Here is a 24,490-nt window from a genome sequence, read left to right as displayed (position 1 = left end):
CTGAAACTCAACCCCTCCAAGATAGAAATCCTAAGGCTGGAAGGACGAGAGCAGACCAGGGATGCCTTGGATGCCTTGCTGTCCATGGAGGCACAGGCCTGCCAGTCATTTTTCCATCTTTTTCATGTAAGGCTACCAGCACCTTATCTGTCTTCTGAGCACCTAGCCATAGTGATCCATGCAATGGTCACATGCAGAATTGGTTTCTGTAAGTCACTCTATGCAAGTCTGCCCTTGGCCCTGACCTGGAAATTGCAGCTGGTGCAAAATGCAGCCGCTAGGGTCCTCACAGGAACACCTTGGAGGGGTCCATATTCAGCCTGTGCTGAGGCAGCTGCATTGGCTACCAGGTGCAACCTGGATCAGGTTCACAGTTTTGGCATTATCCTTCAAGGCCCATCACAGTCTGGGATCCATGTATCTGAGGGACTGCCTGTTGCCCTATGCCCCCCCCCACTGGGCTTTGCGGTCTGCAGGTATGCACTTGTTAGTTGTTCCCAGCAACAGGGAAGCTCGCCTGGGCCTTTTCAACCCTGGCCCCAGCCTGGTGGAATGAGCTCCCAGAAGAGCTGAGGGCCCAGTGGGAGCTACCGGCTTTCCACAGGGCCTTCTGCCAGTTCTATGGCTGAGGCCGGTGCAAGAAGAAGATCTGGTATGACTCCCCCTCAGGAAGAAACACCACCTGCTTCGGAACATCATGGGTGGTGACCAGCTGATATAGCCCCTCTGCCACCTTTGCGGTAGACGTACTGTTATGGGGAAGGATTGATTTTTTACCACCACACTGCATTGCATAATGTTATGTTTAATGGGGGTTTTAGTGGGGTTTTATTGATGTGGGGTTTTATAGTGTAAACTGCCACAAGCCAGCAGGCTGAGAATGATGGGAAACAAATCTAATGAATAATAATAAAATAATAAAATTGACCATTTTACAATTTCAGAACTCCTGAGGGGTTGGATGATATTTAGTCTGTGGGTGGTTAGGTGGATTCTCAAGCAGGGAGGCCAGCATTTTCAGCTCAGTTTTACAGGACCTCCAGAAATATTTAGGGACCTGGAGGGTCCTGAGCTCAATTGGGAGAGCGTTCTACCATATTAGGGCAAAGTCCAAAAAAGTTCTGGCCCTGGTCAAGACCAGTTTTACCTCTTTGGGGCCAGGGATTCCAGCATGCTTGGGATGCTTGATCTTAATTATCTTTTTGGGTCATAGTGGAGGAGGTGGTCCCATAGACATAGAGGTCCCAAACCGTTTAGGGCAGGGGTAGTCAACCTGTGGTCCTCCAGATGTTCATGAACTACAATTTTCATGAGCCCCTGCCAGCAGGGGCTCATGGGAATTGTAATCCATGAACATCTGGAGGACCGCAGTTTGACTACCCCTGGTATAGGGCTTTAACATTTGAAATCCCAGACCAGCTGGGAGAGGGGGTACATATAGATGTTAATTAACATAGGGGAGAGAATGGCTCCCAGTGAGAACCCACACACTAAGGCTTGCCAATTGGGATGTTCTCTCCCCTAGTGCCATCCTCTATTCTTGATCTTGAAGAAAAGAATGCAGCCATTTTAAGACTGTGCCTTGAATTCTGATGATAGCCATTGGGCTAACAGCCTATGATCAATAATGTTGAATGCTAATGTCAGATCCAATAGAAACAGCAATGATTATCCACCTAGATCCAGCTGCCTTCAGAAGTTGTCCATCAAGATGACCAGAGCCACCATCACCTCAAGGACAGGATGAAAGCTGAACTGCAATGTATCTCTTGCCCTAGATGGTTGGGGCATCTGGCCTCTGGAGGAGGGACCCAGATCTTCCCTAGCCTGGCTTTAACCAAATGCCTGGAGAAAGAGCTCCATCTTGCAAGCCCTGTGGAGCTATGCTAGCTTTGTCAGGGCCCTCAGCTCTCCCAGGAACTCATTCTACCAGGTCGGGACCAGGATGAAAAGGGCCCTGGCTCTAGTCGAGGCCAGGTATGCCTCTTGTGGGCTGGGAACCACCAGCAGATTCAAGCCCATAGAGTGAAGAGTCCTGCATGGGGCATGAGGAGACAAATGGCCGCTCAGATATGCGGATGGCCTTGGTGAGTATCAGAACTTTGAACTTGATCCAGTACACAATTGGCAACCAATACAACTTACTCAGGACTGGCTGGATACCTGTCCTCCAAGATCATCTTGTGAGGAATCTAGTGACTGCATTTTGTACCAACTGTAATTTCTGGCCCAAAGACAAGTGAAGGCCTGCATAGAGTGAGTTACAGAAGTCTAGGCTTAACTATATGTTTATGCACAATGGGTAAATTGCTGCTGCAGTCCAACCTCTCCTCCTCCCATACAGTCCCAGTATAGTCTTTAGTTTTTGAAAAGGGATAGATAAATCTGTACATTGGAAATTTTAAATAAAACAGGTATAGATGAAATAACAACATGGGATCTTTTAGATGTGGAAAAGGCATGAATGCCTTATGCCAAATGGCAAATTTAGCAGCAGCACAAGAGTGGGATATGTTGGCAGCTAAATACAATTTACAGCTGTGTCCCCAAAACACCGTCTTGGCTCATGAAGATACAAGATACAACCATAATTCAGTGGACTTAATTGTATTCAAATTACATTTGAGCTGGTGACCATCACTTACTTTTTAAGTGCACTAGCAACTCATGACAAGGTTTGTATGAAAATATTGAAAACACTGCACACTGTGTCCCAAGGAAACAAATGAGAATCTCATCCTATATTATCACATTTTAACATTTCTAATGACAGTCTAAATCTTCATAAAAGTTAAGTTAAATTAGTATCTTCCTGTTTTTGTGCGCCCAGCTTGTGTATTCTAATGTCAGCCCAATTCATGCTATATCTTTTATTTTGGCTCAACAAATGGTCTTGCTTAACACTACGCTATGTGGAAGCTGCTTCCTAATGATATCTTCCTCCAATGTTCTGGTAAACATTTGAATATAGAAATCACAAATGGGTCCCATTGTCTGATTCTTTCTGATCCATGCATAAGCCTCTTTCCCAGTCAGGTGGAAAGTAATCACACAATTAAATACATGGTGGCAGAAAAGAAGAAGAAAAAACATGGAGTCTTGTGATGTCAGTTCCATCCAGCCTAAACATGATGCTCCCAATCATAACTTGCATTTTAGATCTAAGTGTAAAAGTTAAATTTCAAGCAGTATTTGGACATATATCCTACTTCTGCCATTTCCTGTTCGATAATATATGCTGCTTTGTAGGAATTTCTTTATAAAGGCAAGATAATTAATGTGTCACAAATTACTTTGTCAACGATTAGGACATATTTTGTGTTATATGAAAAGAATTCTAACATTCTCATTTTTAAGGTTTACGTGACCATGCATTGAAGAGTTGTTCCTGATCTTCCAAGGAACACGAGTACGTTCTGTACAATTTGACTGGCAAGAGCTCACGATTAGCTTGGCCTTCAAAAAGAGTGCTCTATAATGACCATTTTATTCTTATTTTCTATATCAAGAAAAGTGAGAAATTGAATGAAATGGCACAGAAATATCTTTTCTAAAAGTCTGAAAATGTCAGAGGTATGTATTAGGGGCTGAAACTATTGCTATCCTTATTACTAGAGAAATACAAAAAAGCTGTAACCCAAACATCATCATTGAGGATTCAAGAAGATTGTTTCGTTCGCAGCAAAATGAATACAATTGAGCATCTACAATAAAGACCAAGCTTTGTCCTCATAAATTGTACACTGCAAATAACACTTATCATTCGTAGGGGCTGAAACTGTATTATTATGATCTAAAAGGTAAAGATGACAAAGGAATTCTTAGATTGCTCCAAAACTACAGCTGCAGATCTGGTGTACTGAAGGGATATAATACTCTGCTCCTAATATTGATGGCAGCTAGCACATTATTAAATGAGTGCTTAAAAATAATCTGTTAGATTCTTCTATAGTGCACTGTTATATTTTAGGTAGAGAACAGACCAGGTCCTGTGTAGAATTTTCAGTGCACCTATAAATGCCAATAAACCAACAGAAGTAAAGGAGATAAGCATCCCAGATTGGTGAGAAGGAGGTCAGCATATACATATCATAATGATCATACTTAGTTATCAATTATAATGATATGACAATTGTCACAGGGGAGATGACAATGGAACATATTGTCTGCTTTGACACTCGTTGATTCCCTCCTGCACCCTACGTCTGCACTCCGAAATATAGAGCATCCAAGTGCATTGGCCAGACCTTCCTTAGGCGAGGTTTGAATGGACCCCTTTAAACTATGGAGCAACAAGGCAAAGCCAAGAAAATGGCAACTGTGGCAGCATTTATTTTCATTTCCTCTCCTCATGTTGCTGTATTTTAAGAATAACAATCTGCTTTGTGGTAGTATGTCTGTTCCACTGTATTTCAAGAAGTTACTGTATGCAGAGGAATAGCTGTTCAGGATTACAAAACTAGTATAAGATGTGTATTTTCAAAATGGAAGCTCTGTTACGTATTGCTGTTTCATTGTAAGTATAGAAATTTATTTTTATTTAGCTTATCGTCGTTGAGACTCACGGTGGATTACCGAGTTCAAAGTGAGTGAAAAAAATGTCATCATATAGTATAGAACAGGGGTAGTCAAACTGCGGCCCTCAAGATGTCCATGGACTACAATTCCCAGGAGCCCCCTGCCAGCGAACGCTGGCAGGGGGCTCCTGGGAATTGTAGTCCATGGACATCTGGAGGGCCGCAGTTTGACTACCCCTGGTATAGAACATTGAAAGGATAATGGAATAGTACTGGGAGTACAAAACTTAGTAACACAAGCCACAATGTGACCATACAGTGTAAGATACATAGATTCAGGTGGGGAGTTACATTGCTATGAAGCAACAGAACATCTTTAAGATCAACAAAGTTTTTGCGCATGGAAGCTGGTTCTGCAAGGTACATAGTAACCAATACAACAGAACAAAGCAATAGGATAAGGCACTCAAAATTAAGCGACAATGTGAACAGTCAACTGCCTAGGCTGACATAGTGTGAGCAATGTAGAATGTAGAACTACAAAGATACAGGCAAATCATCTGCAGAAGATTCAAACTTGTACACAAGAAGCGACCTTAGACCACATCCCAAACAACCTATGTAGAGTTAAAATGATCACAATGTTTGTAAGAATCAGCAGTGGCTGCCCATTGCTGTGTCTCCCATCTTGCATCATATTATACAAGCACATTGGCTTATTTTTGTATGACTGAGTCTGTAGTAAAATATATTAAACTCCAGTTTATAAACAATGGCTTGATCAACTCCTTGTGATACCTGAATCCAGGTAGTTGTGATAGTTGTGATACCTGAATCCAGACTGTTCAGGGAAAACTGCTGGCATCAAATGCAGATTTTAAACTGGATGTATAGCGAATACGGTAACCACGGTACTAACTGTAATTTGTTGTGACATCTGAATTTACAAACCACATTTTGGAGCTGTCTGGACACAGAATCAGTTGTAAAGATGTTTTTATTAGGGATGTTCAAGGGAAGAGAAATTTGGGCCATTTCAGATTCAGTCCAAACTGATTCAAGACAAATCTGATTCATCCAAATTACTCATGGTTTTTTTGGATTTGGTTGAATCAATTTGATCAAATCCAAATTTATCTGGTGCCACTGAAACCAATGGTGACATTGAAGCCAATGGGAATTTTTTCCTTTTTGTCTTTTCTCAGCTCTAGGGATAGGGTTTTGAGGCAGTGGCACCAAACATGCAGCATGGCTACAGGAGCCTATCCTCAAAAGAACCTCCACATTGCAAAAAAGATTGGACCAACAGTCCATTATTTCCTACGGTGAGAATTTACATGCAGATCAGAGAATCTGACCCCCCCCCTCATCATAGGACATAATGGAGATTGGATGGAGGCAACTTCTTGGGGTGGCCCTAGAACTGGATCCCCAATCCAATCTTTTAGCATCTTGGGGGTTGCAGAGACCAGAAAATACAAACACTGAACTTTTCTTTTAAAGTTTCACTTATCTTTTAAAGTTTAAATAGTCCCTTACTTGAATCTCCGAATCACAATTCAGTGATTCAAACAAGGTTGATTTGGCCATTTAAATTTATATGAAAGTGGCAATTCAGACCAGATTTGATCTATTTGTGCCTGAATCTAGGCTGATTTGGGTACTTTTCAGCTGATTTGAATCAAATCCCATGTCCCTAGTTTTTATTCCTGGTAGATGGAGAATGTACAAGAGCAGATAAAGGTAAAGGTATCCCCTGTGCAAGCACCGGGTCATGTCTGACCCTTGGGGTGATGCCCTCTAGCGTTTTCATGGCAGACTCAATACGGGGTGGTTTGCCAGTGCCTTCCCCAGTCATTACTGTTTATCCCCCAGCAAGCTGGGTACTCATCTACCGACCTCGGAAGGATGGAAGGCTGAGTTGACCTCAAGCCGGCTGCTGGGATCGAACTCCCAGCCTCATGGGCAGAGCTTTCAGACTGCATATCTGCTGCCTTACCACTCTGCACCATAAGAGGCTCTACAAGAGCAGATAACCAGAGTTATATTAACAAACTGGACTTGTGATTTACATATCTGCTATTTACATACATATTTATGTATCAGTGTATTTGTTATTTTCAATCTAAGGATATGAGCTTTGCCTCAAGAAAGTTGATGCTAAAATTTGAAGCTTAATTTATCATGATGCAGATTTAGCAAGCAGAAATATGCAAAAACTTGAATACTTAATTAAAAGCAAATTACTGTGTGATCCTAAACAGTTTTACACCACTGAAATCACTTGATTTACAAAGGTGTAAATCTGATTAGGATTGCACTGCAGGTTGATCAGGAGAAAGGTAAGCATATTAATATTCCAATAAATACAGTTACTGTAAACCACCGGGAATTAAACCTGAACACAGTACCAAGATTTTATATCAGTGCTTGGCTGATGGAAGAGAACATTGGCAGGACTATAATTTGGGAGAATCCATGGTCTCATTTATAGGCTTCTGACATGATATCCTATGGAATGTTTGGTTGTCCAAATGAGACAAAATACAGGAGGGAGATTTGATTGCCAGGAAGACAGTGCTGCCTGCATCTCAGAAGCTATCATGGATTAACAGGATGATGCTTCTCCTGTGATTCCTTGCAACCTCTGGATAATGGAAAAACTCATGCTGCCAACCCGATCATTTTATCTAAAATGTATTTTATTCTGTAGTTGCTTTCTGGGTTTCCCCAGATGGCACATCAATCAAAACACAGCTTCATAGGCTTTATTTACAGCCTCGTGGTTATTATATTGATATGATGCTCTAACATAAGCTTACTACAGAGGTAATAAAGAGACAATATGATTTTTTTTTTCATATCAGAATATTAACTTGAAACAGTCCTAAGGGGAAAGGAAGCAAAGGATTAGGGATTTAAGTCCTGCACATTAATAAAACTACGGATTTTCAAAAGTCAGTAAAATGAAGCTTATGCGTGATTTAGAAACAACAGACTGTATATGTATTACACATATATCCCCTTCTTTTTTTCGGGGGGGGGGGGAAGAGTTCAGAGGAGGTTATATGGTTTTCTCCCAACCCGATCAGGGAAGGGAACACAAACCAGTTCATGAGTCTCAAAATTTTATAATGAATTTGTCCTGGTTCTGAACATTTCTTCTGTCTAGTTTAGGGATTAAAGTCATTGAAACGTAGCAGCTGAGCAGGGCGATTCACCCATTAGTTGTTTAGCTCCTCCCTTCCAAGTGGGAGGGGGGAAGTGAAATAGACTGCTAGCATGATGGGCAGCCATTTCACCAATTGATTTCACTCCCCCCCCCCTCTTCAAAGGAGGGATCAAAATCAATTGGTGAAATGGCTGCCAGTCATTTAAACCTGAAAGTTAATGGGTGGACCCAGCAAGATTTCTGTTCATACTTCAACCATTTCAAGGAGTATAACTCATGTCACCATTTTTCTTTGAAATTAAAAAAAAAATGATCTTCTGGTCCTCTGGAACAAGCTCCATAATCCTTATATTTCAATGTTACCGCATTGCTGTGAGAAGGGTTTTATATTCAGTTGCTTTTTTGGTACTTGTGTGTAGATCTTCTACAGATCCAACGCTATCTATCAAAAATTATTTCCAGTGCCTGTCAGTGACTATTTCCACACTTCCACAAAAGACACAGTCCAAAGAGGAACTGGCTGTAAATCTTCTTCAGTTCATCCCTTAATTCTTTAAGTATGTCACTCTCTACAGAAAAGAGATTAATGACCACAGATAAACAGCCTAGGAAACAGAGATTGAGCCATCAAGCTGCAAGTGTCTAAAGTTCCTTCTCCATGATAAATCAATTATTTTGCTCCAGTGATTCCTAAGGAGCACAGGAGGTTCTGTTGGAATAGGGTGGGAACAAAGAGTTTCCACTCCAAAAGAGTCATATTACAGTCAGCCACTTTGGATACTACAGAATGAAACTTGGAAATCAGCTGATGGTCAGATTTCATCCTATCCAGAATATTCTATTCTGCTTGCACTACTTTATTAAAACTCAAAAAATGGTGGTCTAGAGACCTGGATCCCCTGCAGGGAATAAACCGTGCTGGATATCTTAGACTGACTGGATGTTTACCTGTCTTTCTGACTGAAAGACAACACCAGGACATTTAAAGAACCTGGCAAATGATCTGAGAAGTATTTTCCAGAGGAAGAGATATGTTGGACTGATTCTCTGTGAATGTTCTCCTTCTGACAAGGCAGCCTTTTTTGGCTGCAAGAATCTGCATAGGCAGAAAGTGTGGAATTGTGGTCCAGGTGAGCATTACTGTTTCGTCTGGCGAGCAGAACAGCATGAAGATCAGGCAGTTCTGGGTGCTGCCACTCCAAAGACCACTTAGCTGAACAGGCACACAGACCTTCCTAAGGCCGGAAAGTATGTTCAGCTGCATGGCTCTTGGTACTTTATCTCTGCTCTTCACTCCACTGTGTGTGCATTTGTGTAAATGAATGAGGGATGTTCTTAGAAACTTGGGCAGGTGAATCTTGGTTTCATAATACTGGACTCTAAGATTCTGGCATAAACTAAGAAATCAAGAAGGGGAGGAAGAAGGAAAGAAGGGATTCACTACGCTCTGGTAATAAACTGATGAGCTGCTGTCTGCTAAGAGAGGTTGATAATATTCCACATGTATGATACACTCCCTGTGGATTTGCACAAAAAATATCTTAGGGAGTTTGTACATGCTAAGCTGCATTTTTAAAGTAAAAATTGTCAACCCCACCTCTGCCATAAAAATTCAAAGAACTTTGCCTTGTAACTTTACCTTGCCCCGGAGGGACCGACCAGAACCAATGGGATGAAATTAATTCAATGAAAGGACGAGACTTACCGCGGCCGCCTTTTGACGCTGCGGCGGCGCGGGGAAGCGGCGGCCTCCTGCTGGCGGGCTTCAGGGGCCCTGGTCACGTGGAGAGGCCGGGTGTAGGCTATTTAAGGCCAAAGCCGAAGCGTCCCGGCCTCTCCGCGTCGCAGCATTCAGACAGCTTGCTGTCTGACGAGCTGCCGATTTAGCCTGGTCGTGTGGGGCCAACCCTCCGTTGAGGGGAGGTAGCAATAAAGGCTGCGGCCATTTTAATGCCAGCAGGAGTAGCGTCTTCCTTATTAGTCGCCGCCTGATAGTCAAAAGAAATTCCGTCTCAACATCCGGAAGAAGTTCCTGGCAGTTAGAGCGGTTTCTCTGTGGAACAGGCTTCCCCGGGAGGTGGTGGGTTCTCCATCTTTGGAAATTTTTAAACAGAGGCTGGAGAGCCATCTGACAGAGAGGCTGATTTTGTGAAGGCTCAAGGGGGTGGCAGGTGACAGTGGATGAGCGATAGGGATATGAGTCAATAAAATCAGACTCCAGTAGCACCTTTAAGACCAACAAAGATTTATTCAAGGCATGAGCTTTTGAGTGCAAGCACTCTTCGTCAGACTAAGAACTGACCATTATTACAGGAAGAATATATAAGCAAAAGTTAATCCTGTTACATTAGTAAACTGTATCACAGCATCCAAACACAGCCACATGATACCTCCCTGCCAAACCAGCCGATCAAACCCCTCGAACCCATTTGCTTTCACTCAAAAGGTCACGCCTTGAATAAATCTTTGCTAGTCATAAAGGTGCTACTGGACTCTGATTTTATTATGCTACTTCAGACCAACATGGCTACTCATTTGAATCTGGGATGTGAGTGTCCTGCATAGTGCAGGAGGTTGGACTAGATGGCCCAGGAGGTCCCTTCCAACTCTATGATTCTATGAACTACTTTTAAGTTTCCAAATCTATTACTTGAACCAAGTATTAAATTCACTATTTTGTGCAAAGAAAAAAAATCACTCCTTTTAAGGAACTGCAATAGACAATAACATATATAATAATGTGCATATTTCTGATGATGTGCTAAACATCCAGACACAGCACTGCCCATGTGAGGAGGCTCTGGAATGTTTGGCTAGCCAGCCCCCACAGGCCCGGTAGGAGCGCTTAAAGGGACAGGAGTGGGGAAGAAGCAACACATGGGAGATGCACCCGCAGCAAACATTTAAATACTTGAACAGTTAAAATTAGCATTTAAAAGATGTTTGAACAATGGCTGAGTCCAGAGGCACTTTGGTGACCAGCCACATTCGGTTCTGGGTATAACCGTCCCTGTGCACACACCCGGCCTCAGATACAGTTTCACCAAGAGAGATATTTAGAATGAGATCTGCCATCACAATGCCTTGCCTGAATGAGTCCATCAGAAACACTGCCTCTTTTTTTTGCTTTCCATAATGTAGCCCTCCTTCTTGAAGGCTTCCCGCTTTGGCTAAAGGGAAAGGGCTTCTGGGACCAAGTCCCGTGAGGACTGACAAGTCTGTGAATCCTGTGGGGTTGGGAGGCATGGGAAGAAGGCCCAAAGCCACCTCAGAGGGCTGGTCATGTAACTCCTTGCCAGCAGCTTCTCTCTCTCACCATCTCAGACCATAGGTGGAGATCGTAGAGCTTCCCTGTACAGCTGCTACATTCAGGGCATCTCTGATCAGGCATAGGGCTCTTTCCAGCAGCCTGGGCTACCTCACAGTATTGTAGTGAGGGGGTGGGCATGTGGACGGTTCCTTGAGACCCCTGGAAGGGGAGGGGGAATGGAGAAAATTATATTGTATTGTTCTTATGTTATTATGTAAACCACCCTAAGCCCCCGGGGAGGGCGGCATATAAATGAATGAATGAATGAATGAATGAATGAATGAATGAATGAATGAATGAATGAATGAATGAATAAATGAATGAATGAATGAATGAATGAATGAATGAATGAATGAATGAATGAATGAATGAATGATACTGCTTGTATTCACTGACACCTTTCAGGCCAGTGAGGTTTAATTCTGGAGATAAGCTTCTTAGGAATTCCAGCCTCCAGGTGGGACCTTGGGCTACCCCCAGAATTACATCTCATCTTCAGAGAACAGAAATCAGCTCACCTGGAAAAAAGGTGGACTGTATGATTTTATAACACAATAACGTCCCTCCCACCCCAAACCCTGTGGCTTCACCCCCCATAGTTTTTCCCAACCTGGAGCTGGCAACCCTGTTTCATGCGCAACCACCCTAAATCTGGCTTAATAGATACTGTTTCCAGGGGAACAGATATCTGTTGCCTGGAGTTGAGCTGTGATTCCAGGGGATCTCCACATCCTGACTGGAGGCTGGCATTCCTAAACCTTATTGGGAAAAACTACGACAGATTCCCCACCTTCAAATTAGCTATTTTTGCCTGTGGAGATGAGCTGCAATTCCAGGAGATCTCCATGTTGGCTGTAGGTTGGCTACCCCTGAGTTAGAAATATTCTTTGAGGTTCAGAGGTGGGGTGTCAAAAGGGTACAATACCTCAGAGTCCACCTTCCAAAGTGGCCATTTTTGCCTGGTGAGCTTATCTTTATAGTCTGGAGATAAGCAGCCATGGTGGAGATGAAGGGCAGCCTGCCAGCTGAGACTAAGACAAACTGGTACAGGTGTATCCTGCCTGGCCAATGGGCTCCAGCCAGTCTTTACCAACAACAGTTTTCTAGAGCTTGTATTTTTTCCTCAATGGACTTTACTGGAAGTACTTGAACAGGGAGATTAGCACTAACATAGGTGCGATTAATATCTCAGGTAAAAAAAGGCTTACTGACCTGAATAATGTGATGCTGAATCCACCAAAGTAATGACTATTTAAAGTTTTATGAGGAAATAAAACAGCCTAGTGTCTTCCAGCTTTCCATTCGAAGGATGACACTGGATGTCAACTAGAGATCTTATTATTTCTTGCCTTAAGACAACCCAAAGATGTGAAAAACTTCCATAACAAGAAGAAAAAATGAACAGGGAGAAGTAATGGGGAGGGGGGGGAGACGGGTTGCTATTGAGATGTTCAAATGAACAGCTAAACATGGGGAAAATTTAGGGCAATTCCGCACAACTTTAATGTAGCAGAAGGCTTCAAATTGTAAACGCTACTAATTTGCACTTCCACAAGACGTCGCACACAATCTGCCACACTCCTGAAACAGTCCCACAAAAAGCGATTCATTGTGGCGCTTAAAGGGAAATCGGGAAAAGTGGATTCACCCTCCGAAAAGCACTACACTCTTGCAAACAACCTGCAACACTAGCGAAAAAGACCTGTGCGTTCCCATTGTTGCGGTTCCAACAAAGTCCCTCCCCCTGGCTCTCTCCTCCAAACTTCCGGCGAAGCTATCGCCATTGTTTTTTCTCGGAGAGAGCAGAAAGCAATGAACCAGCGAGGCTTCATTCACCCAAGGAGGCTTCTCCGGCTACAGTCCCTCCACAGAAGTGCTTTAAAGCTCTCCTAAGTCCCCAAGCACAACACAGCCCCGTTTGCAAGTTCTCTTTATTTTCGGCCGAAAATCGCGCCCGTGGAGGGATTTTTCTTTTCACTCGGGGGAGCGTGGTAATGATGAATCGCCAGCTCACATGCCAGCTGCCAGCTGCCAGCTAGATGGGTCTCTCCGTTGCAACGAATCAACGCATATTCGTTGATTCGTTGCATAGAGCACAGAAAAAATTGCTTCCTGTCTAGCGATTTTTGTGAGACCGGAAACCTGTGGGAAACTAATGAAACGCTACTGGATTCCACTAAAAAGGCAGGTATGCATAATGCCAAGATTGCAATTTTAAAAATAGCGTTTCTGCTTTGTGGAACCAATTGGCAACATTGGTCCTTGTGCGGAAACACCCTTAGTTTGGTAACAAGTACTATCAACTCATTCATTCTTTCTCTTCAGTTTTTCTGAGCCATTTTCTGAGATTTATTTCATCATTTGCTAATGTAGAAATATTGCTGCAGGAAAAAAAAAACATATCTGCAGTATAAGTCACTGGTAGTATGTGGGATATGCATTACATTACAGTGATTAAAAAATGCTTTGTCACATAAACCTTAAGCAAAGTTGGCATGGGGAGAATTTTGGTATGTAAATACCAGTCCAATCTTAAACGGAGGCTTCCAAGGCTTCAACTGAAGGATGCAACTCTGCTTCAGGTAACTCTGTAAGTCTTCTCTACATGCCTGACTTATAACTTATGAAAAGGGAGTGGGGTCCAGGGTATGCTGATTTGCATTTATAAAGCTGGATCTGGATCAGCGTGCTAGACTTCCCAGCAGAAAAGTCAACATCTTGTGATTTACTGTGCAAATCAATAAGACTATTATTTACAACAAGACTATTATTTACAACAATCTTCCAATAGATTATTAGAATATATACCCTACATGCTTAGAGAATTTATCACATTTAAATAAATAAAGGTCTATTCCCTCTGCTTCTAGCAGTTTGCACCCGTTTCTTAGGTTCAGCATGTGAGATTATGTGATAACATTTCACCCCAGTTATCTGTGTAAAAATTCCTCTATTTTGCTTTATGAATGTTGGGCTTATACAATGTGAATGTTCAGGAGTTAAGCAGAAACTGAGGTTGCAGGTGGTCTGGTTAACAGAAAGAGCTAGTTCTTTCCCTAGCTCCTTCTTTTCAATTCCTTTTGAATGGGATGCTGCAGAGTTAGGGCAGTTAAGTCGCTGGGATGCTAACAACAGCAGCCCAATAGGCAGGACATTGGTGGCCTGTATAGACAGTGGAGACTGTGGATCCTCAATGGCTCTAGTTTATTCCCATTCCTACCCGGTAAAGTTGCGCAGCTGGATAGCCCAGTCTAGCCAGATCTCATCATATCTTGGATGCTAAGCAGGGCTGCAGACTGGAGTTCGAGCCAGGGCAGGTTGCCTTGCCTTTTCCTGCTCCACAGGGGGGAGCATTTGGCCTGGTGCACCTCGTCCACCACAGGTTTGTGCTCCCACATGGGAGCTGGAGCAGTGAAATTCCCAATGCAGAAGCAGTCCGCGTTTAAACAAAGCGCTATTACATGTCGCTGCAACAGTTTCTAACAGTGAATATGGCTGCTAAAGGAGCAAGCTTGTGTCTTGTGAGGAAGATGAATATGAATGGCGAACTCCACAGTGTAAATTTTATTTTAGTAATGAACATGCTTGGTGGCATACACTGTAATTATAAATCCTTATGTCCTCCTAAGACTATTGACTTCAAAAACTTGGGTCCACCTCTGGGGACCCAAAGCACAGTTCTCTCCTTCATCTTACTTTCACAACAAATTGGTGAAGAAGGCTCTGAGAGAGAATATTGGTCTAAGGTCACCCAGGAAGCTTCCATGGATGAGTGGGTCTCACAGATCCTAGTTCAATGCTCAAGAGCCAGCTTGGTGTAGTGGTTAGGTGTGCTGATTTTTAATCTGGCAATCCAGGTTAGATTCCCATGTGCAGGCAGCTGGGTGACCTTGGGCTCACCACAGCACTGTTAAAGCTATTCTGACTGAGCAGTAATATCAGGGCTCTCTCAACCCCATCTACCTTACAGGATGTCTGTTGTAGGAAGAGGAAACAGAAGGTGATTGTAAGCTCCTTTGAGACTCCTTCTGGTAGAGAAAACTGGCATATAAGAATCTTCTTCTTCTAACTACTGCATCAGTTCTCTAGAAGAATAACTGTGTTTGGGATTGTACTATCAGATATCAGTTTAAACATGGAGTAGACGTGGAGTGTGTATGCTTCTCATCCATAGAAGACTTTAAAGCTTTTTATGTTTATGGGACTTCCAGAGCTTTGTTGTTGTTAGGTGCGAAGTCATGTCCAACCCATCGCAACCCCATGGACAATGATCCTCCAGGCCTTCCTGTCCTCTACCATTCCCCGGAGTCCAGAGCTTACACAGCACAAATACAAACAGTGTTTATACCCTTAATAAACATCTGTAATATATAGATTTTTTTGTCTTTTTTCTAAACATGGTACTTAATGGTTCATGTTTTGATTATTTGGTTTTGAACAATACAAAACAAAAAATGATTCATTCAAAGGAGAGGCATGAAACCATCATGACTGGGAGAGGCCCCAATCCATGAACAATCAGTATCTTCAGGGTAAACGTAACCCCTGTGCAAGCACTGGGTCATGTCTGACCCTTGGGGTGACGCCCTCTAACGTTTTCATGGCAGACTCAATCCAGGGTGGCCTTGCCACTGCCTTCCCCAGTTATCACCGTTTACCCCCCAGCAAGCTGGGTACTCATTTTACCAACCTCAGAAGGATGGAAGGCTGAGTCAACCTTGAGCCGGCTGCTGGGATTGAACTCCCAACCTCATGGACAGACAGCTTCAGACAGTATTTCTGCTGCCTTACCACTCTGTGCCACAAAAGGCTCTATCTTCAGGGTAGGTAGTTTTATATTTTAGTTCTGTAGTTTCATCTAACACCCATCTTGCAACTGCTGGTAAAGCTGACAAAATACTTCTAAGTACACGCAGAATGATTTGCAGACCAAATATACACAATATTATATCTATATCAGTATTTTACCTAAGAGTTTCAAATGTTTAAAATTAGCATATGTATTCACAGAGAGAGAGTTTTGAAAATATACCATTTAAAAGCAGCCATAATTTATGGACTTCCCCTGATCACTGAATCCCTCACTCAAACTGGCATAAATACAAAATGTTTCCAGGACCGTAGAGAGCAAGTAATATATCAGCATTAGCATTTTAATAGGTATGACCATCCCTCCCCCTTAGAACTATCAGTTTTGGCATCCAAATAAGAACCACCCTGCTAAATGTCCCATCATATCAGATTTTATTCTATTTTTCCTTGCTGTGGACTTCAACATGCTTTGGCGAACTAAATTCATCATTCTGTTTCAACAGAGGCCAATTCTGTCTTCCTCTTATTGCTTGTCTGACTCTGAGTGCTGTAGCAGATGCCAACACAGCAGAACCAAAAAAAAAAAAAGGTTAGTATAATATCCCAGCCTCACAGTGTCAACAGAAGTGGGAAAGGGAGCAAGGGGCATTGTCATAGTACGTGACCATTTGGTTTGAAAAGGTTCCTGGCCAATAAGCTATTTAAGGTAAAATAAAAACACCCTTAGGCTTTATTCACTGGAAAAGCGGCAGTCATTATGTTGCTAGTACTATTGTCCTTTCCATGTGCTTCTGTTTGCTATGCAATCCTCACTATTTTGGTAGGGGGACTACTACTTTCCACGGGGTTACAATAGGATTTCCAGCTCTGGGTTGGAGACTTCGGGGGTGGAGCCGTGAGTGAGGTTCCAGGGAGGGACCTCAGTGGAGACTGATGCTATGGGGTCCACTCTCTAAAGCAGCCATTTTCTCCAGGGGAAAAAAATGGCTTGCACATCTTGCATATAGATACAATGTCACAATATGGTCCTAGGAGACCCAGGTCTGTATGCCTAGTTCTGCCATGGAAACTTGCTGGGTGATCTCAGGCCAGTTACATCCGCTCAGCCTCACAGGATTGTTGTTGTGAGAGAACAGGGGAATGCAGAAGGGTGTTTTAAACTTTAATTTAATTTAATAAATTTTAATATTTAATTTTACATTACGTTCTACCCTATCGAGGCTTGAGCACAATTTCCTTAAAAGTGAAGACCAATTCTGCCTGGAAATGAGCTGTAAAACCAGGGGATCCCCAGTTCCCACCTGGAGACTGAGATTCTTAAATCAGAATACTTTCTTGTTCAAATTATCCATATTAGCCTTGCCATTAATGTATGTCATTGTCAGATTGTAAGTACGTAGGGTTGGGTGCTTCGGATGCCAAATTCTCCCCCCACACACACACACACACACTGTTGTTGTTGGAACGTCCAATTCACTACAGCACAGCTTTGGAAACATCCTAAATATAACACAAACTGGAACACAGGAGCTGCAATTAGGATTTGTTGTCCCCAAGCATGTTCGGGATGTGGGCTGCCAGACGGTGTAACATCTTCCAGCTCAGGCAGAACAAATCAAAATCAGGAGAAGAAAAATACAGGGAATTTCTTGAGGGTATGATTTGAGGAGAGGATGCCGCTGATTAAAAAATTTCAGGGACAGTCACAATTGCCTTTCAAAGGCATGCAATGGTCACTTCAGGTTGGATTTCTGTAACTAGCTCTACAACGGGCCTGCCCTTGGCCCTGTTCCAGAAATTAGAGCTGGTACAAAATAGGGTCGGGCGCTTTGGCGCCCGAAACGGCCCTTCGCTCCTGCCGCAGCCAGCGCCACACCGCGGGGGAGGCATGGGCATCGGTGCGCCGGCAGGTGCACACACGCAGTTCACCTGCTGGCGCTCCGACACCCGCGTCTCCCCTCCCCGCCCCGCAGGTGCTGGCTGCATCGGGAGCGAACAGCTGCTTTGGGTGCCGAAGCACCCAACCCTAGTACAAAGTATAGCTGCTAGGGTCCTCACTAGGACCCCTTGGAGGGTCTGTGCCAGCCTGTGCTGAAGCAGCTGTACTGGTTGCCAGTTGATCAATGTTATCGGTCTTCACTTTTAAGGAAAATGTGCTCAAGCCTCCATAGGGTACAGCATAATGTAAAATTAAACATTAAAATTTATTAAATTAAATTAAAGTTTAAAACACCCTTCTGCATCCCCCTGTTCTCTCACAACAATCCTGTGAGGTGGGTTAGGCTGAGCAAATGTAACTGGCCTGAGATCACCCAGCGAGTTTCCATGGCAGAGCTGGGCATACAGACCTGGGTCTCCTAGGACCATATTGTGACATTGGATCTATATGCATGATGTGCAAGCCCTTTTTTCCTTGGTCGCTGCAGCTCCTGAGAATACAATATCTTGAGCAAACAGGATCCACAGGGGTTTTTTTTTTAGAATCAAAGCCTACCTCAAGCCAGTGAGCCTGGGGAAAATGCTTCGGAAAGATAGAGCAATTGTTTTCGGTGGCATGATCTGCATAATTCTGCTGCCTGGAACACATCCAGAAGTGGCAAAATCCAACAAGGCCAGACATCATTCAGAACACTAATTGGCTCACTGCTGCATAGAGGTCTCAGTTACTGTACAAAACACTGCACAATTGAAATGTGGGGGAAATTTGTGCCACAAGCTGCAACTTGACTTTTGTACAATACTACAATGATTTGGGGGGAAGTTTTTAGGAAACCAGGTCACTTTCTCACCATTTGTACTATTTATACTAACTTATTTCAAGAAGGAAAAAAACAACATTGATACTGCAGCATCACTGGTTGGAGATACGTATAATGATTCAGTCAGTATAAAAAATGACCAGTTTAAGAGGACTAAGAGCAAGTGACAAAAGTCTTATAGCCAGTCAGAGCAGAAAACAGCCTTTTTATTGTTGTTGCTACTCAATAGCAACAATACCCCCTTTAAAGCATGGAAATTCCAGAGTTAATATGGCCAGTAGTTGATATTATACTCTTGCTTGAACACTGTCTCCTTGCTAATGGAAATGATTTTTTTTGTTTGTTTTATCTTCACTGGAAAGAAAAGAGCATTTTATTCATGCAGGTGCATTTTTACAAAGGTGCATGGGGTAGCTTACAAACTGAAATAGCTGATGTTGTCTAATTTCTGCGCGTCTTTTGTTCCTTTTTGATAACTTTCCTCAGTCTTGGATTTGGGACATGGAACTATGTCAGGCTAACCTAATCTCATCCGATCTCAAAGGGTAAGCCGGGTCGGCTCAGAATAGTCCTTAGATGGGAGACCACCAAAGCAATTTAAAGTTGATATGTAAAGCCCAGCAATATCAAACCACCTCTGTTTACCTGTTACCTTAATACCCTACAAGGTAGAAGTCAGCAGCAAGTGAATAGCATTTACCACCACCACTGTACTTATGTTATTATTATTTTTTATTATTATTATTATTTTTAGATTTATTTCCCGCCTCTCCCGACAGGCTGGAGGCGGGTCACAACAACTAACCGCATTAAAATTCCCATTAAAACATCAATCTACTAACATGATGGCTAAAAATCTCATCCCTCCCCCAATAATCAAAGAGGTGAAAAGGAAAGGATGGGGGAGTAGCGTAAACTCCAACTCCTGGGGGGGGAGCGATGTCCCTGATTCGCTGACCCCAGCCTCAACCACAGACCTGGTGAAAGAGCTCCGTTTTACAGGCCCTGCGGAAAGCTGACAAATCCTGCAGGGCCCGCAGATCACCCGGAAGCTCATTCCACCAGGTAGGGGCCAGGACCGAAAAGGCCCTGGCCCTGGTCAAAGCTAGGTGCGCTTCCTTTGGGCTGGGGACGACCAACAGGTTCTCACCCGCAGAGCGTAAGGCCACCACCCTATCCTAAGACTGATTCTCCAAATGATTATCCTATTAAACAAGTTGTCTCAAGTTGACTTCCTGTTCAGGCCCAAGATTCAGGGAAGAGGGAAGTGGAGATCAAGGTTTGTGATGGAGGATGTAGCTGGCAAACACTGACAGGTCTGGCTGGGTTCAATGAGAACCTTGTGCTTTTTAGTGGAGAGACAAGAGGAAGTAGGGGAGGCAAGCTTCAAAGTTCCCTATCAAACCTCATTCCTCACTTTGTCCAAGGATCTCAGAATAATTTTTCACTTTACCCTCTCCTAAGAAGCTCTGAGGTAACTGAGGCAAAGGTTTGACCCAAACTGAGATTCTTGGTTCATTGGGAAGTTGAACCTGGGTTTTCCAGTCCTAGTCTGACATTCTAGGTGTATTCCCTAATGCTATGGACTTCAAGCCTAGTGTCAGGACTCTCCGTCACTTCTCAGATCCCCATGTGCTAGATCACTGCTGCTACTGGAAATGCTTACAACAGTGGTTATCAACCTTCCTAATACCACGACCCTTTAATACAGTTCCTCATGTTGTGGTTACCCCCAACCATAATATTATGTAGGTGTTCTTTCACAGAAATTAAACCAAAACTGACCAATGCATGAAGATCCATTGTTCATGATAGTATATAAATTGTATATAAATTGGCGGGTGCCATCAGGATGAGCAGCAACACTGGTGGCACTCCCACCAGCCAAGCTGCTCATCCTGCCACAACCCCTGTGAAAGGGTAATTCAAACCCCAAGGGAGACTCCTGACCCCCAGGTTGGCATAGAGCAAAAGCTGAATTTACTCTGCAGGGTTCTTTTTGTACAAGCTAAATTCAGCGGCTTGGGTTCCTCTTCTTCCTGTCACATGACTGGTGTGTGAAGTGATTTGCTGCCGTGTACTGGCTACTTAATGGGCCCCATACTGCCATCTGTAATTTAAACTGGGCCCCAAGTATAGGAAGGCTAAAGACTATTGCCCTAATCAGCTATTAGGGAGGGGGGGAGAAGAACCATTGTGGAAAAGAAAACCTATAGGAGAGGCAGGAAGGAGTGTCCAAAACTTAACTACAGATACAACTGGCCATGAAGATAATGCAAAATATTTGTATCTCACTGTCAGAAGACTTGGAAATGTTGCCCTTACTCAAAACACAAGGTTAATCAGAGACCAGGAATTGCTTTATGTTTAGTCAGTCCACTGTCTACTCAGTCAAAAGTCAATAATGACTGGCAGCAACTGTCGAGGAACTTTACAAAGGAGAATGAGGTGGGCAGGATATTGCCGGAATGACTGGTTTTGGTAAAGGAAGTGACATCACAATGAATTTTCAAATCTCTAGGGTATCCTTTCTGGACTACGTTAAACTCTAGATTGCCAATTTCACAATGCACTACTAGAATATAAAACCCATTTAGTCATATTGGAAATATCTACTGTTCTCTCCAAAATTTTGCTTGAAGTCAGCCCTTCCATATTAAGTTTTCCTTCCAACTCTATGCTTTTCAATGTCTTTATCCCAGTCTTTTAACAATGATTTTCCAGGAATGATATTTTTGCTTCACCTTCTATAAACAAATATGGGTATTAAGAAGGGACACCTCCTTTCCAACATTACTAACAACTAAGGCACCGAAATGGTCCTCAAATACATTATTTTTTTTCCTTAAAAAATAAGCTTCATGCAAGTTAATATATATTCCATGTAGGGGAAAAAATCTTGCACACAGATCTATGTCAGCATTGATAAAACTGTGCTGTACTTGTTTTGCCATGATTGCACTTATAGGATATGTTAATGTCAGTGAACCATCACAAAAATCCCATAATGGTTAATAAAAAATCTTATCTTATTCAACACTGAATTACATTACACTGAATTACATTCAGTGTTGTTTGCAGTGCACATCAATATTTATTTATTACATTTAGCATCAAAAGTAACCATATAGAAAAGGACATTTGCTTTACCTGCTTGGTCTTTAAATATTTTTGATATGACAACAGGCACTTTATGCTCAGCACCACCCTGTAAGAGATGTGGAACAAAATTAGCTCATTTAGCTCTGTGTCCTGTGTATCACAAAGATAAACAAGAAAAAGAGTTATACATACCTTTATACTTAAGCCCAAGCCACCAACTGGTTGTCTACGAAGTTTAACAGTTCTGTGCTTTAAAAAAGGGTAGAAAACATAAATTCAGGTGAAAATATAATATTAGATGTATGCATATTAGAGGTGTGCTACTTTATCATATTGAAATAAAAATTCAACACTTATACTTCACAAAAGAATATCTGATGGGACCCAGTGACTCCCTTATCTGACTGAAGAGATCTTCCAGTGGAGAGAGACTTCTCACTTAGTGTTAAGGAGTCACTGGAGCTTAACAAATTAATTACCATTAGGTAAAGGTATCCCCTGTGCAAGCACTGGGTAATGTCTGACCCTTGGGGTGATGCCCTACAGCATTTTCATGGCAGATTCAATACCTTGCCATTCCCTTCCCCAGTCATTACCGTTTTACTCCCAGCAAGCTGGGTACTCATTTTACCGACCTCGGAAGGATGGAAGGCTGAGTCAACCTTGAGCCGGCTGCTGGGATCGAACCCCCAGCCTCATGGGCAGAGCTTTCAGACTGCATGTCTGCTGCCTTACCACTCTGCGCCACAAGAGGCTCTTTAATTACCATTGGATCACTACAAATTCTTTTGTATTTGTTCAGGCACTGGAAGAAAAAAAAAACCCATGTCTTCTGTCATAATATCCATTTCATTCGAACCTTAAATTATATGGCCCTCAATGCAATTTAATCAAATATATACAGGGACTTCTTGATTTCCTGTTGTATATTTTAGTCCATTCTTCTGTTTACATATGGATTACCCACGAGCTCCTTCAAGCCAGTAGGTCATATCCACTAGGTGCAATATTGCAATTACTGTACTTTAGAAGAAATCTTGCTTAAAAGAATGGGGGAAACTGCATGGCACATTTCAGCTACAAAGATATTTGACAGGATTTTTAAAAATCTGTCTTGTCAGACCTTTCAAAAACTGCAAAACACAAGACTTTGCTTCAGGTGAACACCAGCACACACGTTTGTTTGGTTTTTTCACAGTTGTAATTTCACTTATACTCTTCATTTCGTAGTTTTTTTTTCAGTTTTCAAATTGATCTTTTCCATATCTGGCTTTCTTTTCTACAGCAAACTTCCCCTATCACTAATCTATTTCTCAGTTATTTCTTCAATACATTTTTGGGGCGGACTGAGGAAGCACATGAGATAACATCTGTATGGACATTTGCTACAGCAATTTATCTCGCATTTAATAGCACCTTGCATTCTGACACTTTATTCATGCTCACTTTTCTCGGTGCTTGACATAATAATAGAACACGAAGAGCTTATTTTATCTATTGACAGTAAACATATAGTAATACAGTTTCGCAGGATGCTGAGCAGTTTTATCTTCTATGCTATCACTCATCACCAGGAACAGCTTACTTTGATATTTCAAGGTTATTCTTTTTTAAAATTCTGTGCAAGGGAATATTATTATTGTTGTGTTTAATATTCTTTTTGTTGTTCATTGTTTTAACATAATTGTTACTTTCAAATGTTTGCTTTCCAAGTATTTAGCTAAATTCTTACTTATTTTCACAATTGGACAATTCTACATTATTATTCATGAAAAATCAGCTTTAAAAAGTCGTGATACAAGTTCATTTTGTTGCTGCATTAGAGATAAATAAAAAAACAACTTTCAAAACAAATTGCATGTCATTCTTTCAGCTCCATGTTCAAGAAGCCTATGGATTAATGAGAAAATGTATAAACAATTGTGATTTAGGACAGTGGTCCGCAACCTTTTTACAGGCCGTGGACCAGTGGTAGCAGGGAGGGCGATTGCCCGGCCACAGCCAGGTAGTTGGGGACCACCGATTTAGGACACAATCATAGGTCAGAGAGATAGCCAGTGATTTTCCCTAAAATGCCACATTTCTTGTGGCTTCAGAGAAATGAATGGAAAATCACTGATTCTACTAGAACCTACAAATTGCTGGAATCTTAATGCAGTTCTGTGTCTTCCTAACTAACCAGGGTTGGCCCAGAGGGACAAATTATGATCCAGACTTTCATGAACTTGTGCCTTCCAGGAAAGTGACTCCATACACTGTCCCTGAACAATTTCTCCCTTTGAGCAACAAATCTCCGATATTTATGGTGTTGAGTTTCAGTTTATTGGCTCTCATCCATGCCACTACCTTGTACAAGCACTTATTCAAGACTTCCAGACACACTTGACTCAACTGTTAAGGACAAATTGAGCTGGATGTCATTCAATTATTGGTGAAACCCACTCCTGATCCCTAGATAACTTTTTCCAGCATTTTTATGTAGATTAAAGCAGGTGTCCTTTGTACATGTAAGGAGCACAAGGTACTCTCTGTTTCTATGACTGAGTTTATTTACAATTTGTATCCCTAATTTCTGCCTTTACAAGAACACCAAGGTGGCTAACAATTTAAAACATATATGTTAAGGCAACATTTTAAAACTATTAAAATCAATCCACCAAACACACATTATTAAACAATTAAAAACATACAGGACAAACACATGAGTTAGGAAACAGGGATCACTCAGGCAATGGCAAACAAAACAAAAAGTCTTTACATGCTGGCTGAAAGCAGCAACAGAAGGAGACAGACAACTCTCCCCAAGGAGAGATTTCCA

The 24,490-nt window shown here is 42.3% G+C and overlaps 1 protein-coding gene across 6 annotated transcripts in view; it reads right to left on the bottom strand.

Moving 5' to 3' along the window:
- SNTG2 (syntrophin gamma 2) overlaps nt 1-24,490 on the bottom strand; it is a 349,056-nt gene that overhangs the window by 169,880 nt on the left and 154,686 nt on the right. For 3 of the 6 annotated variants that reach the window (XM_077309803.1, XM_077309812.1, XM_077309820.1), the window contains 2 exons: nt 21,865-21,921; nt 21,721-21,778 (listed from right to left, as the gene is read on the bottom strand). In XM_077309803.1, coding sequence (XP_077165918.1) covers nt 21,721-21,778; nt 21,865-21,921 — 115 coding nt within the window. The remainder of the gene's footprint in view (nt 1-21,720; nt 21,779-21,864; nt 21,922-24,490) is intronic. The other 3 variants (XM_077309826.1, XM_077309833.1, XM_077309840.1) reach the window with 1 other exon arrangement.

The sequence above is a fragment of the Paroedura picta genome, chromosome 1 (assembly GCF_049243985.1).
Source record: "Paroedura picta isolate Pp20150507F chromosome 1, Ppicta_v3.0, whole genome shotgun sequence".
NCBI lineage: Eukaryota > Metazoa > Chordata > Lepidosauria > Squamata > Gekkonidae > Paroedura > Paroedura picta.
This window is presented reverse-complemented; position numbering and strand designations above follow the sequence as displayed.